This window comes from Perognathus longimembris, chromosome 4, assembly GCF_023159225.1.
Source record: "Perognathus longimembris pacificus isolate PPM17 chromosome 4, ASM2315922v1, whole genome shotgun sequence".
Classification (NCBI taxonomy): domain Eukaryota; kingdom Metazoa; phylum Chordata; class Mammalia; order Rodentia; family Heteromyidae; genus Perognathus; species Perognathus longimembris.
Genome location: NC_063164.1, coordinates 53,685,155 through 53,701,935, shown reverse-complemented (window position 1 = coordinate 53,701,935; position 16,781 = coordinate 53,685,155). Strand labels below are relative to the sequence as shown.

The following is a 16,781-nucleotide window of genomic DNA, read 5'->3' as shown; positions in this document are numbered from 1 at the left end:
ACAAAGCAAGATTTTTTTTTCATGAGAATCAAAGAGAGTGAAAATTATATGAAACACTACTTTATATACTAGCCCATTATTTTTATCTAGGTTTCTTTATTTCTCAGTATGTGCCTCCTCCTACCACCAAATACTGCTCTGAAAATAATTTAAAGCCTCCTTTTTTGCTTGGGCCACCTTGCGCACCTCTGATCTATTGGCTGCATGTTACCCCTCCATGTTGAATGACTGCCCAGCCCTACCTCTGCACCACCACTACCAAAAAACAGCATATCCTCTCAGCCAGAAACAAGGAGCCTTTAAACTGCTTCAGTATGCCACAGAGGGTCGATGACAAGGTCAAGGCTACCAGGAGCAGAGAATGGGTAGAAAGATGCCAGATCTCGTGTCAGGATCAACTCAGTTTTGTTCTTGATTACCAAAAGACCTTCATCAATGAACTGTGTCTAAAGATGAGAAACACTGCATATATTGCCAACACCAGAAGGTTCTAGCATGAGCCAGCCACACAGAGAGAAATCTAATTGTGTGTATGTGTTCATTTGAAATGCATGAATAGCAAACCAAAACAATAATTTACCTAGTTAAACAAGTACAATTGGTTTCATAATATCATGTATTTAAAGAGCTCTCTTTACAGAAAAATATGGTCTTCTTTGAAAAAAAAGATGAAATAAATGTTAGGCCAGCTTCAAAACTCATCAAGCACTTTTGAATGACAGGGAGGGTCCCAGGAAAACAATTTCAGCAGGTAGGTAGCAAGCCTCACATTCACAAAGTCTTCAAATGTAGACTTGTAAGCCTGTCTCTAAAAGAGATTGCCCATAGTAAAGTCCCAGAAAGACACTGGGAAGACTGAAAGATGTCTTTTGTGAAAGCTAAACAAACATCCCTTGTGTGTTGGGCCACAATGAACTAAATGTGTCTTATGAATCCTGAAATGGTCCAGTATACAACTATGTTGTCATTTTCTATGCTACATTCATTAGTGACTATGTGTAAAATTTATAACAATAAAAACTTTGTTGTATCAACTTTTCATTTAAGGAAATACAAAATATTGAAGTCGGAAGAGGAGCTGTGGCTCAAGTAGTAGGATGCCAGCCTTGAGCAAAAGAAAATACATGATCTTGAGGCCCTGAGTTCAAGTTCCAATGGTGGTACTAAAAAGAAATCAGAAATAAGAGCTAGGCATGGTGGCACATGCCTGCATGTCAGCACTTGGGAGGCTAAGGCAGGAGGATAGAAAGTTGGAGACAGTTCAGATTATATAGCAGTTCAGATTATATAGCAAGACTAATTCAACAAGAAAATAACAATAAAAGAAAACGAAACAAAAATCATGGGGGGGAAAAAAGGAAAAGGAAATGAAAGCATTAAAGCTTATTGTTCACAGCCTACAATTTGGTAGTCCCTGGTCATGTCTAATTTCTCCAGCCTAATTACAGTAGGATGTAAAGCTGCAATCAGAACCAAAAGTTCCCCACCTGGAGAAATCATTTTTGTGATTCAGATAGGACAGATATAGGAAATCGATTGGTGAATTGGTATTGCAGTGAGGGACAGCCACTAGCTGGAAACATCATGATAATTTTTTTTAAAAAAGGTCGGGGTGGGGGGACTGAGAATATGGCCAAGTTGTAGAGTGTTTGCCTCAAATACATGAAGCCCTGGGTTTGATTCCTCAGTACCACAAAGCTGGAAGTGGCGCTGTGGCTCAAGTGGTAGAGTGCTAATCTTGAGCAAAAAGAAGCCAGGCCCTGAGTTCAAGCCCAGGACTGGGGGGGGAAAATTGCTTGTCTTGAATGTGGGCTCCAAGCAGAGGTAGAAAACAGTGGAATTAACCATCAGCCAAGAACAGGCACTGACTGGCCTATCCCTGCCAATCACCAGAGCAATGACCTGGTGATCCTCTACTCCATCAGGCAACAACTCCTTAGTTGCTGGATCCTGGGGACATTTGTGCATCCTAGAGAACAGGCCAAGAAAGCAAGCCCTAGAGGGGCACTGGATGGGCTCAGGGCAGCAGATCTCTACCAACCACTCTGATTTCCTTACTTAATACAGCATGGTACCGACTCTTCTTCCAAACACTGCAGAAGGAAACATAAAAGAACACCCTCCTACAAAACTACTCAAGGTTTGTGTATCTCACAAAAGTACCTCAGAGTTCAAACCTCCCACTTTGCAAGATTTCTGTGAGGAATGAGCACTCTTTGATATACAGGCCATCACTCCTACCCACAAGTCCAAAGTGCTAGAGGTCAGAGGTCACAGAACCTATCAGCATACTATGATGAATCCCAGAAGCTCCCACCTGTTACTTACCAAGACAGGTGCGGCTGTCATTGTGGTTGATGATATATGCTGGGGGACAAAAGCACGCGCCTCCACTTGGTGTCTGGTGGCACTGGTACTCACAGTTTAAGACAGAGCACATACTCATATCTAAACAGAGGGAAAAAGAAAAAAAATCATGGTTAAGTGAGCAGTTTCTGGAAAGAGCGGCTTACCTAACAGCTTCTTTTTCTTTAAGTAAAATTCAAAATAAGCATATGGTAGACGAAGAGGAAAAGTCTGTAGCCATAAAACCTTACTGCAATATTGCTCAATAAAACCTTTGTCCACAAGAGCATTATAGATGCTCTTGGGTGTAATTGTAAACCACTGTACATGTTATTTGTGGAAAAAACAGATGCTAAGCTATCATTGTGTCTAAGCACTCAAAAGGGCAAAGAACTCGCAAAGGATTGACTGAGAATATGCTCTAAAAAGGTGAGAGCATGGCTAGCTTCAAGTGGTAAGATTCTATGTGGGGATTTTTGTTTGTTTGTTTCCATTTTTTACTTCCCTTTGAAATTTTTTTAATCCTTTGAGAAATGACAATGTTAATTTTTGAGCCTTTCAGCAGAGTTCCTACATAAGATGGAACATCTCTACATATTTAAATATTACAGATTTTTTTCCAGGGGAAAATCCTTGGGGTTACTATAGTATCATAGGTACTTTTAGATGACCTTGATTTAGTTAGAATACACAGTCATTTAAATCAAATTCATGGCTCAGAGTGTGGCTTAGTGGTAGAGTGCTTGCCTAGCATGCATGAAACTCTATATAAAGTTCATATATTGTATTCCCTACTGGACCATCAGCTGTTCAGAGTTGTTAATAGTGGGGAGAATATAACCATCAACACACAACACTGTGCATGATCAATTCAATTACTATTAGAAAATAATTCAAAGTACATAACCTAGGAATCAGGAGCATTGTGTGGGACAGTAAAGACCCAATGAGGCCTTTGTCTGTTAAATGACAAAACTAGAAATAAAATGCCCTAGACAGAACTTAGAGTGCTTGGCTAACATGTGCAAGTCCCAACATTTAATCTCCAGCATCACAAAAAAGCAATTATCATCATCATCAATAATAATAATACCTCCAAAGTATTTTTCCAGTCATCAAAATTGTTCTTTACTTACCACAATTTCTTCCACTAGTCGCGTTGTTTTCATCTTCTCCTTCTGGACAATCTACAACCCCGTCACAAACTTTAAAAATTGAGATGCATTTTCCAGACTTTGGACAAGCCCATTCTCTTGGGTAGCATGTGTTGTAGCGATGATGGCTGCTTTCTGTGGAGGAACAAGAGACAGTTGCAGACCTGCAAGGTAGAGTCGGCCTTTCTAATTCATGGTTAAGAGAAGAGATGGGCCAAGTTGATGAGAAAAATTTATAAATGACAGATAGTTTGCAATGAACACACGGTTTCTAATGCTACCTTTAGCCTTTTATTGAGATTCTAAGAAATCAGAAAATGAAATTTTGCCTCTGGAGGAAGCAGCCCCCACAAACTACAAGAGGAAGAAACAGATATCAATTTGAATTATCAACAAACTAGATTCATAATCTGCTAAGAAAATGCTCAATTGTCTAATGATAAAGCATAGAACTAGGGTCACCAAGGTAACTCCAGTTCCTGAGTTTGAGGCTTTCTTGTTTGATTTGTTTTGCTTATTCCATGGAAACTATAATTCAAATACAGGAAAAACACTTGCAGGAATATGAAAACATAAACTCAGAACAAGCATCACCTTGATTATGTCTGGGACTAGAATAGCTCAGGTAATGTGCTATGTGGTATGGGTATTCGTAACTTCAGAATTGTAGGAGGCATTGCTTATGATAGCAGCAGGGGAGGAGATATATATCATTGCCAATTTCCTTCTCAAATAACCCTTCACCCTCTCCTTGTGCCCATCAGTTGCTAGCTCCATCCCAAATGTTTCCAGTTGACTCTCCATCACAGGGGATTTTGACTCATTTAAAGTTCAGAATTTGTTAAAACCAAAACAAAACTTAATTCTTCAGCCACTTTTCAAGGGTGTAAAACCTAAGACAAATCACATTTAAACTTGTTTTTCCTTCATTTCCTAGCCTACTACTTTAACCTAGGTAAAATAGGCATTGTTAAGGGGGAAAAGGTCAGAAGAGACAGGGTTAACAAAATAATGTCAAGAAAGTGAAATATGCTGGGCCAATAGCTGTAATCCTAGCTACTCAGGAGGCTGAGATCTGAGGATTACAGGTCAAAGTCAGCTAGGGCAGGAAGGTCCATGAGACTTTGTCTCTAATTAACCACCAGAAAACTAGAAGTGGATCTGTAGCTCAAAGTGGAAGAGTGCCCCTTGAACCAAAGAGCTCAGGGACAGCACCCATGCCCCATAACAAAAAAAAAAAAAAAAAGTTGAAATGTAGCTTAAACTGGAAATGGGGATGTTACTGAGAGAGGTAGATGAATAGAAAAGGGATGAATAGAATGGGGAAACAAATACAATCATAATACTCTGTGTATATATATGAATCAGGAAGTGGAAATTTGGTACGACTTGGAGGGGAAGGGATAGGTGGGATGAGGGAGAATGATGATGGGGATGACTCTAATCAAGATTCACTGGACACAGAAATAGATGTGTTAAATGATAACCCTCTTGTACAGTTGTTCAGTGATTTAAGAAAGAAAAAAGAAAGAGGAGAAACTATCCTACCTGTGGGAAGGAAAAGGTTTTTGATGCTATATCTGAATTCCATCTTTTTAGGAAAGCTTAGTGTCATCACCAACTGAGTCTGACTTGTCATATAAAAGACGACTGATGAAGAACAGAACTAAAACTTTAAGAAGAACGCATTTCCACGGGACTCTCATACCCCACCCCTTACCACATCCATCTTCATCCGCATAGTCTAGGCAGTCATCATCTCCATCACAAACCCAGCTCTGGTGAATGCACTGCCCACTGGGGCAAGTGAACTGATGGCCACCACAGGTCTGGTACTCTGGAAGAGAACAACAAAGCAGTCAGAGACATCAGCACTGGGGATAATTTCAAGCACTCACTCACTGCCTACCCCGAGCACCCAGCAGCTTTCTATATCAATCACTCCCTTTAACATCTTGACGAAATGAAGAAAAAAAAAAAGGAAGAAAAAGAGAAAGGAGCTGGGCACCAGTTGTTCATGTTTGTGATCCTAGCTACTCAGGAGGCTGAGATCTGAGGATCAAGATTCAAAGCCAGCCTGAGCAAGAAAGTCCACAAGACTTATATGTCCAATTAAGCACCAAAAAGAAAAAGGAAAAGCCCAAAGTGGAGCTATTGCTCAAGTGGTAGAGCTCCAGTCTTGAGGGGGAAAATAAGAGCTCAGGTACAGTGGACAGGCCTCGAGTTCAAGCCCCAAACCAGCACCAGAAATGGAGGTGGGGTAAAAGAGGATGGAGAAAAAGAAGATATCAGCAGCTTTGGGTCCAGAAAATTAACTCAGGCATCTGTCTCTATTGGTCAACATTAAAAATGAAATGATCTGTAATAAAGTCAGATAAACAAATTGATTCCTTAAATATGGGTAATTTAAAAGTCTTATGATAAATACTCCCTACACCCTGTAGCTGAACAAAGTCAGCAAACTGTCCAGCAGCAACACTCCAGCTCTACACAGATCCTTAGAGAACACAGAGACTTAGGCTCAACAATACTGCTAAGACTGGAGTCATGGCCCTATCTGATCATTTGTTTGTTTGTTTGTTTGTTTGTTTTTATTCCAGTACTGTATATTGAACTCAGGACCTTGTGCTCTCCCTTGGCTTTTTCACTCAAGGGTAGCATGCTACCACTTGATCCACACACTTCCACTGCCAGCTTTTTGGTGGCTAGTTGGAGAAAACAATCTCACAGACTTTTCTACCTAGGCTGGGTTCACACTGGATGCTCAGATCTCAGCCTCCTGGGTAGCTGGGATAACATGTGTGAGCCACCAGCACTCAGCCCTATATAATGTCCTGGCTCCTTATGCCATCAAATTTAGCAACTGGGTTTGGTGGGGAGTGGTATATTAATGAGAAAAACAACAACAAAAATACCTAACCACATGAGCCAGAAAAAGGAAATCACCATACCACAATTATGTTCATCAGTGCCGTCATCACAGTCAAGGTCATGATCGCAGATATAGGCTCGAGGGATACACTCTCCATCGCCACACTCAAACTCACCATGTGTGCACATCCCAGCTGGAACACAGAGTCAAAAAGGAAAAGAGAAGAAACATTTTACTTCCAGTGGTGCCGTTTAATCTCATTTCTACCTCAAGTTTACAAGGTAACTCTTCTTAGGTGATGGTTTCCTGATAAATGTTTAACCAACAAATTCTCCAGGAACCAAGAGGCCCTGATATGTAGGGCTCACCAATCTCCATGGTATAAATATTTCCATCTGTGGCTGATTTCAAATTCTTCACATAAATTCACTGAACTTTCACTGAATATAGATCTACAAAGAGATGCATATACAATGAACCTACCTTATTTGTGGATTTATTACATGTGGTACTGACCAAGGGTAGTCACACAATGATAATTTTAAAAATGAAAACAAGCCAGGAGCCGGTGGCTCACGCCTGTAATCCTAGCTACCCAGGAGGCTGAGATCTAAGGATCCCAGTTCAGAGTCAGCCTGGGCAGGAAAGTCCATGAGACTCTTATCTCCAATTAACCACCAGAAAACTGGACATGCACTGTGGCTCAAGTGGTACAGTGCTAACCCTGAGCTCAAGAACTCAGCCACAGTGCTCAGGCCCAGAGTTCAAGCCCCACAACCCCCTCCCACCAAAAGGAGGAGGAGGAGGAAGAGGAGAGAGGAGGGAGGAGGGAGGAGGGAGGAGGGAAGAGGGAGGAGGGAGGAGGGAGGAGGAAGAGGAGGAGGAGGAGGAGGAGGAGGAGGAGGAGGAGGAGGAGGAGGAGGAGGAGGAGGAGGAGGAGGAGGAAAGAGGAAGAAGAGGAAGAAAAAAGAAAGGGGGGCTGGGAACATGGCTTAGTGGCAAGAGTGCTTGCCTCGTATACATGAAGCCCTGGGTTGGATTCCTCAGCACCACATATGTAGAAAATGGCCAGAAGTGGTACTGTGGCTCAAGTGGCAGAGTGCTAGCATTGAGCAGAAAGAAGCCAGAGACAGTGTTCAGAGGCCCTGAGTTCAAGCCCCAGGATTGGAAGAAAAAAAAAAAGAAGAAGGAAGGAAGGAAGGAAGGAAGGAAGGAAGGAAGGAAGGAAGGAAGGAAGGAAGGAAGGAAGGAAGGAAGGAAAGCAAATCCCTGAGATAGAAATTTCAAATTCCCACACATAATACATAGCTTAGTTCCTGTGGAGAAGCTTCTAGTCCATCCCTCATTATCATCAGTAATGTGTAATCATTGTGGGATCAGCTCAATATTTCCTTACCTCACACACAAAAAAGCAAATGCTACCCAAAAAAAAAAAAAACAGACAAAAAGGTAATGTGCAAGGTAGCACTGTCATTTCAGTGAAAAATTCAATCCTAATGTGTGTATAACATGTTCATTTAGCCCAGTAAGGAATACTTGGGTTGGTCATGATTTACTAAAGAGATGGGATATTTTCTTTCCTTTGACTTGTTAGGAATACAATGACTTGTATTCTGATTTGTTGCACATCATATTTTTACATTAATGGATCAACAAATTAACTGGAAAACTTTTTTTAAAAGTTAATGTGCTAAATTTAAGTGAGAAAGTAAAAGTTTTAGATTTGTTGCATGGCAGCATGTCTTGAGTGGAAGTTGGATGTCATTATGGGGAAAAAATGAATCAAGTATCTATACCACAGTACTGAACAGCTTTTCCTCAATTGAGTCTCCTCAGAACCATGCCCATGGATATCAAAGGCATATGAAATTGGCTCTTTCCAGTTGGTCAAAGGTGGCAACATCGACATACCATTGCCCCTCCCATGCACATGACTTACTGCAGTTGGCTTCATCAGAGAAATCCCTGCAATCAACTTTCCGGTCACACTTCTGACTTGTGTTATAGCAGCCTCCATTGGCACAAGTAAGCTGCTCACAGGTTGGATATTCTATTTTGAGAAAGAAAGAAAAGAAAACAAACCTTAAATTAAGACATTATCCCAATGTGTTGCCAGACGCCCTTGACAAAGAAGGTAAGAACCCTGAGGCCCAAGATGCAGCATCTGTTCACTCCAAGTCTTCAACACACTTGACAGCATATTGCTCTAAAAATCAGTGTACTAAAATTGCAAAAGCAAAGTAAAAGCTTCAGAATGGACTGAACATTTTGGCCAAGAGAATGAAGGAGGCCAAAGAAAAACATCCAGAGCAGATTGCCTGGAGGCTGTCTTCTGAGAGCTTCTACTTCTGACTCCACTCGAATCAAAGTTTGTTCGCTGCTTTTATTTTTTTTTTTATTTTTATTGTCAAACTGATGTACAGAGAGGTTACAGTTTCGTAGGTTAGGCATTGGATACATTTCATGTACTGTTTGTTACCTCCTCCCTCATTCCCCCCTCCCTCTCCCCCTTTTCCTCTCCCCCCATGAGTTGTTCAGTTGGTTTACACCAAACAGTTTTGCAAGTATTGCTTTTGTAGTCATTTGTCTTTTTATCCTGTGTCTCTCGATTTTGGCATTCCCTTTTATTTTCCTAATTCTAATACCAGTATACAGTTTCCAATGTACTCAGATAAGATACAGTGATAGTGCAAGTACAACCATAGGAAGGGGATACATGCCTATAATCTCAGAGATCTACAAATCATGGTTCAAAGCCAGTCTGGACAGGAAGTCTATAAGACTCTTATCTTCAATTAACCAGCAAAATGCTACGAGTGGAATTATGGCTTAAATGATAGAGCACCAGCCTTGAGCAAAAGAAACTCAAGGACAGCACCCAGACCCTGAGTTCAGGCCCCAGGACACCAAATAAAAACATTTAAAAATAAAGAATAGCAGGCTGGGAATATGGCCTAGTGGCAAGAGTGCTTGCCTTGTATACATGAAACCCTAGGTTCGATTCCCTAAGACCACATATATAGAAAACGGCCAGAAGTGGCGCTGTGGCTCAAGTGGCAGAATGCTAGCCTTGAGCAAAAGGAAGCCAGAAACAGTGCTCAGGCCCTGAATCCAAGACCCAGGATTGGCAAAAAAAAAAAAAAAAAAAAAAAGACAAATAGAATCTAACTTAAAAGAAATGGAAGACATTATTAAATAGCTAATTAAAATATTGCATCTTGCTGAACTTGATTTTTTTTTTTTTTTTTTTTTTGGCCAGTCCTAGGCCGTGAACTCGGCCTGAGCACTGTCCCTGGCTTCATTTTTGCTCACTCTGCTACTTGAGCCACAGCGCCACTTCTGGCCATTTTCTGTATATGTGGTGCCGAGGAATCGAACCCAGGGCCTCATGTATACAAGGCAAGCACTCTTGCCACTAGGCCATATTCCTAGCCCCTCTGAACTTGATTTTGCAATAGTTGAAAAGGAGCTAGTGCTCAATATCATCACTAGCATGGAGAAGCTCTGCTTTGCAAATGCTCCTTTATACTGATCACTCCATTTTTTTTTATTAATTCTGCCTTGAAGAGATGCAAAAGGCCAGGTGAGGCCAACAAGCAATTCCTTACCCCCAAGATAGCTCCTGGAGTCAGTGTGTTATCTAGCCTTTCATGAACAGCAGCAAGCAGGGCGAAAAAAATCTTAGAAAATGAAGCTCTCTGCCATAGATAAGCTACCTGTCAGGAGGAGAATTTATATGTGCTAAGACTGTGGCTACCATAAAAGTGGTTGTTTTAGCTAGGAGGGATCCGGGTAAGTTATGAGTTGTGCTGGACAGAGCTCTTGTCTTCCCCATCAATAAATCAGCATCCTCTGACTCAACTAAAAGTTTACTGACTGCTCATTCCTTCAAAGACACAGGGGAGGTATGGGTGAGTATGTTGAAAAGGGTGACATTAATCAAGATGCATTGTATTCGTAAACTGCTTTGTTAAATAGTAACTCCTTTGCATAACTACCTAAGGATAATTTCACACACACACACACACACACACACACACACACACACACACACACACACAAAATAGGGGTGAAAAAAATCACCAAGACCAGCTAGGAAGGTATTATGTGGTCACACTGGACTTCTTGTCTCAGTCCACTATGATTTTGATTCTCAATCAGCAGAGGACCCCCCTCAATTCCTGCACCCCAGAGATGCTCAGCCATAGGAAACACTATACTGAGATCTTTACTAAACACTGAAACTATTTGGAAATCAAATGGTCCCCCCGCCCCACCTTTGGAGATACGCACAGCAGGATCAATCCCATTGCTCACTCTGAGAAAAGGAAGAAATGAATAGCCTCACATCCTTTGCTAAAGCCATTAAGGAGTTTCAGTGTAATCCAGGCATCAGAGCAAGTTGGGGGGGGGGGGGGCTGGCGGTGGTTATCATCATCCTATGAGTTTCTCATTGAGAGGAAGCTAAAATAATCTCATTGGAGTGGGACAGCTTAGTTGCTTGGCAAATTCTAGGTCTAACTATATAACACGATAGACCAAGTTCATTCAATGTCTTACAGGATTATAAGCATGAGGAAAATGGAACATGACTGGAAACGAGGCATGATGATGTGAAGGAGACTCCTTCCTCCAAGGGAAAGATTGACAAGCACGTATTAACTCAGGCCACAACCATCCATGTTTATCTGTCACAAAAATGTGAGACACCAGTCTACACATCATTAATTGCTTCTTCTTAATATCTCCAGTTCTAAACTTGTTTGTTTCTGCCAAATGGAGAACTGCCCCCAAATATACAAAGATTGATGTTTGGTTTGCAAAATGTAATCTCTGCTAATAATTGGTTTTAGTAGTAAGTTTCACACAATAGTTCTATTTATATAATCAAGGAGAAAGACATAGGAATGTAGTTTGAGGTCCTGGTAAACCAACCTGAATGGAAATCATTTATAGCTAAGTAAGATACTAGTACAGGATACTATTCTTTATTATCTTGCCATACATACTGTAAGTACATTCCATTCTCCCATTGATAAAATGGATAAAAAGGACATAGAAAGAAAGCAAACAGTATAAAAAAGAAAAGATCTTAGTCAGAGATTAAGAAACAAGCTCAAGCTTGCAAAGTAACAAAGTTACTGATAGACAAGAACAGCCCAGATACCAGGAGCTTTTCAAAGTCCAAGAGTCATCTTCAATCAGTGTCTCTTAATCTGGCTATCAGAAAGGTCCATCCAGTCAGTGTCATGATTTCCCAGAAAAAAAGTTTGGCTGCAAGCCCTTAGTTAACACTAATACCCATTGCTAAAAAAGCAATCATTATTATCAATAATATATTAAAAAGTATGTGTCACAATGGTGTCAATATGTTCAATAGGATGAACATCTCCCATCTTTATAACCACCTCATGACGCAGATACTATGTCTATTTCTGTTATATAGTTGAAGAGCTTAAGGAATCAATGGGTTAAGAAGTTTGACACAAAGTGGCGGTGGGGGTGGGGCAGCTATATGGCTGTGAACTGAAGAGACAGAATTCAAATTGACGCAATCTAGCTCCACACCTCATTTCGAACCACCCTATCAACTCATATGAACCTCTGAGGACTTCAAGATGAGGGAAAGAAGGAGGAAGAAGCAGAAAATTATCAAACAAAAAGTGGCATTAAGTGAATGGAGATGGAAAATGCAAGAGAATATGAAATGGGGGAGGGGCTGGGAATATGGCCTAGTGGCAAGTGTACTTGCCTCATATACATGAAGCCCTGGGTTCGACTCCCCTGTACCATATATAGAGAAAATGGCCCGAAGTGGCGCTGTTGCTCAAGTGGCAGAGGGCTACTAGCTCTTGAGCAAAAAGAAGCCAGGGATAGTGTTCAGACGCTGAATCCAAGGCCCACGACTGGCAAAAAATAAGAAAATAGAAAATGAAATGGGGGAAAGCTGGTTTCTTTCTTTCAGTCAGCCTCTTCCACACTCTCTCAGAAGCCTAGAGTGAAAAAAAAAAAAAAAAGAAGAAGCCTAGAGTGGTGAGGCCAACTCCAGAAGAAGGCATACCTAGATTTCTGAGCCATATGGTGCATTTTACAAAAGATGTCAATCTGATACAATTTAGGAAGTCTAGAAGAAAAACCTCTGCTGAGGGGCTGGGAATATGGCCTAGTGGCAAGAGTGCTTGCCTCATATACATGAGTTCGATTCCCCAGCACCACATATACAGAAAATGGCCAGAAAGGGCACTGTGGCTCAAGGGGTAGAGTGCTAGCCTTGAGCAAGAAGAAGCCAGGGACAGTGCTCAGGCCCTGAGTCCAAGCCCCAGGACTGGCACAAAAAAAAAAAAAAAAAAAAAAAAAAACCTCTGCTGGGAAGCCCACCTTTCAGAAGAGACACCAAGACAAACAAGGGAGTCAATAAAACAGGCCATAAAGTAGCAGTTTGCCACTCCCAACTCACCCCCAACAACCTCAGTGTAAGCCCCAGAAGGAGCCAGCACACAGGGGGCAGAGTGATGCACACAAGGGAACAATAAAGGCGTGTTCTTGCATCTTTCTAAATACAATTTTATATGACCTTCAATAAAAGGTATATGTGATGAGGTTTATAAAATGAAAATATATAATCAGCATCTTGCAAAGAGAAAGAAAACATAATCACCCCATAGGCTAGTGGAAGTGAACTAAGGTGAAATTTATTCTGAGCTACTTTCAGGAAGCCACTGCCAAAAGGGAAACACAATGTGTTATCTAGTCTTCCTTATCCTTTCATCCAGCTCCCTTTGTATGATCTGGGTGTAAGCCCCAAATTCCTATCTGGATTCTATCTTAGATAGAATGTAACCTAAAGCATTGCTCCTAATGTCTTGGATTTAGAATCCCTCCTTCTTCCCATGCACAAAGCTACAACCAATAACCAATAACTACAAGTAGATGGAGACTGGTGTAGTTCCAAATTAAAGTAACAACCAAAAAAAAAAAGTTAAAACTTAACATGCCAATATAAATTTTCTAACACAGGGGTAAACAAGACACAAGATGGAAAATGATGCAGCAAATGCACCAAAGAGTAGTGCAAAGAAGTCACATGATTTCTTATAGAGGAATAAACATTTTTAACACACACCATGTTTAATGGCACTGGTTAGATGCAGAAGGTGTAATGGAGTTACATGCTGTCACTTAAGAGAATGTCACCAATACTTTGGTCCCAGTCCTATCTCTCCAGTCGTTTGAGCAGAATACAGAGGCAAGTCTTTAAAAGAGATAGGAAAACCAGCTGCACCCCCCAGATGATAAAATTGGCCTCTTTCCAATAGCTAGAAATAATGTGACAAGACCCTTTGGTGGAAACTTGAACATAATTACTTTTTAACTAAACATTGCCAAGAACCAGTCACAGTGTTGCCTTTCTCTCAGTTAATACTATATTCTATTCAATGTTTGTTATTCCAAACCTGACTTCCTAGATAAGTGCTAAGAACTAAGTAAAGAGATACACACACAAAAAAATGAGAATGATGGTATATGGCTGTAATCCAGCACTCAAGAGGTTGAGGTGACAGCAGCTAGAGTCTAGAATTTGATCAAAATATGTTATGTATGTATATGTGTGTGGACATATAAATATATAATGAAAATGCTTCATATAATTTATGCTGATTTAAAAATTGCCTTTAGTGGCTGGGAATATAGCCTAGTGGCAAGAGTGCTTGCCTTGCATACATGAAGCCCTGGGTTCAATTCCCCAGCACCACTTATATAGAAAATGGCCAGAAGTGGCGCTGTGGCTCAAGTGGCAGAGTGCTAGCCTTGAGCAAAAAGAAGCCAGGAATAGTGCTCAGGCCCTGAGTCCAAGGCCCAGGACTGGCAAAAAAATAAAACAAAAATTGCCTTTAAAAAGGAGTTGGAGCCAAGCACTGGTGGCTCATGCCTGTAACCTAGCTACTCAGAAGGTTAAGATCTAAGGATCATGGTTCAAAGCTAGCCCTGGCAGGAAAGCCCATGAGACTCCTATCTCCAATTAGCCACCAAGAAAAACCAGAATTAGTGCTGTGGCTCAAAGTCTTGAGCAAAAAGAGTACAGGGACAGTCCATGCCTGGAGTTCAAGCCTCATGACCAAAAACAAAAAATAAAAACAAAAGCAAAGGAGGTAGAGTCTAGCGTGTACTATACAATGAGTTTAAGGCCAGCCTAAGCTATATGTCAAGACCCTGTCTCAAGAAAGGAAGAGAAAAAGAGAATGAATTACAAGTGAAATAGAATTTCCTACAGACTTAAAATCATACCCCCCTCAAAAAAGTTTTTTCACACAAGTATGTGAGGTTCTAGGGATAAAGATACATAATTCATGGAATAAAATTTCTGCTCTCGTGTAACTTTTGTCTGCTATTAAAAGAGATGGAATAGCAGAGACTAAATATTACATGAGAAAAAAATGTTACTGAGGGGCTGGGGATATGGCCTAGTGGCAAGAGTGCTTGCCTCGTATACATGAGGCCCTGGGTTCGATTCCCCAGCACCACATATACAGAAAATGGCCAGAAGTGGCGCTGTGGCTCAAGTGGCAGAGTGCTAGCCTTGAGCAAGAAGAAGCCAGGGACAGTGCTCAGGCCATGAGTCCAAGCCCCAGGACTGGCCAAAAAAAAAAAAAAAAATGTTACTGAAATAAAACATGAGCAGCAATGGAGTAGGGGGTTAGCGCTCCCATATGGTGCTATTTGAACAAGAACCATTAGGTATAGCAAAATGACAGTCATTGGTGACATTGACAAGAAAATTCACAGGAATCTGGTGACAATAAACGACTGTTGTCAGAAAGAAACAACAAGGCAGGCACAGTAGTACACACCTGTAATCCCTGCCTATCCACAAACTGAAACAGGAGGATCACAAATTCAAACCCAGCCTGAGAAATTTAGTGAGACCCCATCCTCTCATCTCAAATAAAAAGAAACAAGAATAAAAGGGGTATGAGGTGGGGGAAGTGGGTGAGTAAATGGAGATGGTTGATAAGGGCAATTTTACATAACTGTATTGTGATTGGGGAAAGAAACAGGGCAGGAGCTGCGACTGATCTTCCAAACTTTTAAAAGACAGAAGCTATTTTTAAAGTGCTTATATGATAAAAACTGAACAAAAGAGATTATTTTTCCTCTCTCTTTGCGACAGGTTTCAGAGCTCTGGGTACTAGCTCAACTGTGGGAGCACTAGGCCACATGCAGTGGGCTCACTGGATCAAGACTCTTGGGCAGCCCAAGTGTGGGATCGAGTTTAAAAATCAATGTGTTCTCCATGAGCCCCCCACAGTGCACAGAGTGACTTCAGCCACCTTCTGTACCACTCCCCCCACCTTCCAACTGTGCCCCCAGTTGGGGTTGCCACATTGAAATATATAAAGGAAAAGGTTTAAATTCTAAAGAACAGAAAGTCAGTAGAAATGAAACTTCAGGCACAAAGCAGCCTCAGTGGCAGGCAGACCAAATACAGCTGATTACCAGCAAGAAAGCCTCCATTGTGACAGGATTTTACCCTTTCTCTGGCATTCCTGGGTAACAAAGGCCGTGGCAAAGCACTGGCAAGGCAAGGATAATTAGCGATCCTTTTGCCCACCCCAAAACCATTCTCATCCCCACTCAATCAAACATCATCTTTTTACTTCACTGGAGAAAAAAGAAAAAAAGATTGGACTATTTTTGAGGAACTGAAAGTCACTTGGATATATTAATTGAATGGCCCATAATTGCTGCATTGTTCTGATGTTTATCTTAGACTCTGCATGACTGGATTTTCCTTGATGCTAAATCCCATTAGAAGTAAAATGGCCTGCCCTTTTGAATCTGTTCCTTTAAATAAATTTAAAAAACAAAAATCAACTTAGTAGTCAAGATGTTTACAGATGTTTCTGATAACCAGATTAACAAATGAAATAATGAGGGGAGGGAGGGAAAAATATTTGTGGCACAGCTTTTAATATATATATTCAGTCAGAAATTTGTTTTTGTTTTTGTTTTTGTTGTTTTTTGTCGGTCGTGGAGCTTGAACTCTGGACCTGAGCACTGTCCCTGACCTCTTCAAGGCTAGGGCTCTACCACTTAAGCCACAGTGCAACTCCCAGTCAGAAATATTTTTAAAGCTCTTTAAGTATATGAAAATAAAGCAGACAAAGGGCCAGACATAATGACAATCTCTCAACTGATTTACTCTTAATTTATTTAAGCTTTATTTTTTAAAAAACAAGATCTCCATAAATTGACAAGTTTGCCTCTTGACCCAGTCCCCCAAGATCTGGGATTACAGGAATGAGCCATCATACCCAGTTCCCAAACTTATTTCAAAGATAATATTTTTCTTGGGACCTTAATACCTTGACCTTCCCCACTATCTCACCCATTCATTCTCTTACGGCCTC

The 16,781-nt window shown here is 40.9% G+C and overlaps 1 protein-coding gene across 1 annotated transcript in view; it reads right to left on the bottom strand.

The window, feature by feature from the left end:
• Positions 1–16,781, bottom strand: part of Lrp2 (LDL receptor related protein 2) — a 195,972-nt gene that overhangs the window by 132,059 nt on the left and 47,132 nt on the right. Inside the window, exons 5-9 of the mRNA XM_048345285.1 lie at positions 8,312–8,422; positions 6,452–6,565; positions 5,221–5,337; positions 3,483–3,635; positions 2,329–2,448 (exon numbers count right to left, since the gene is read on the bottom strand). Coding sequence (XP_048201242.1) covers positions 2,329–2,448; positions 3,483–3,635; positions 5,221–5,337; positions 6,452–6,565; positions 8,312–8,422 — 615 coding nt within the window. The remainder of the gene's footprint in view (positions 1–2,328; positions 2,449–3,482; positions 3,636–5,220; positions 5,338–6,451; positions 6,566–8,311; positions 8,423–16,781) is intronic.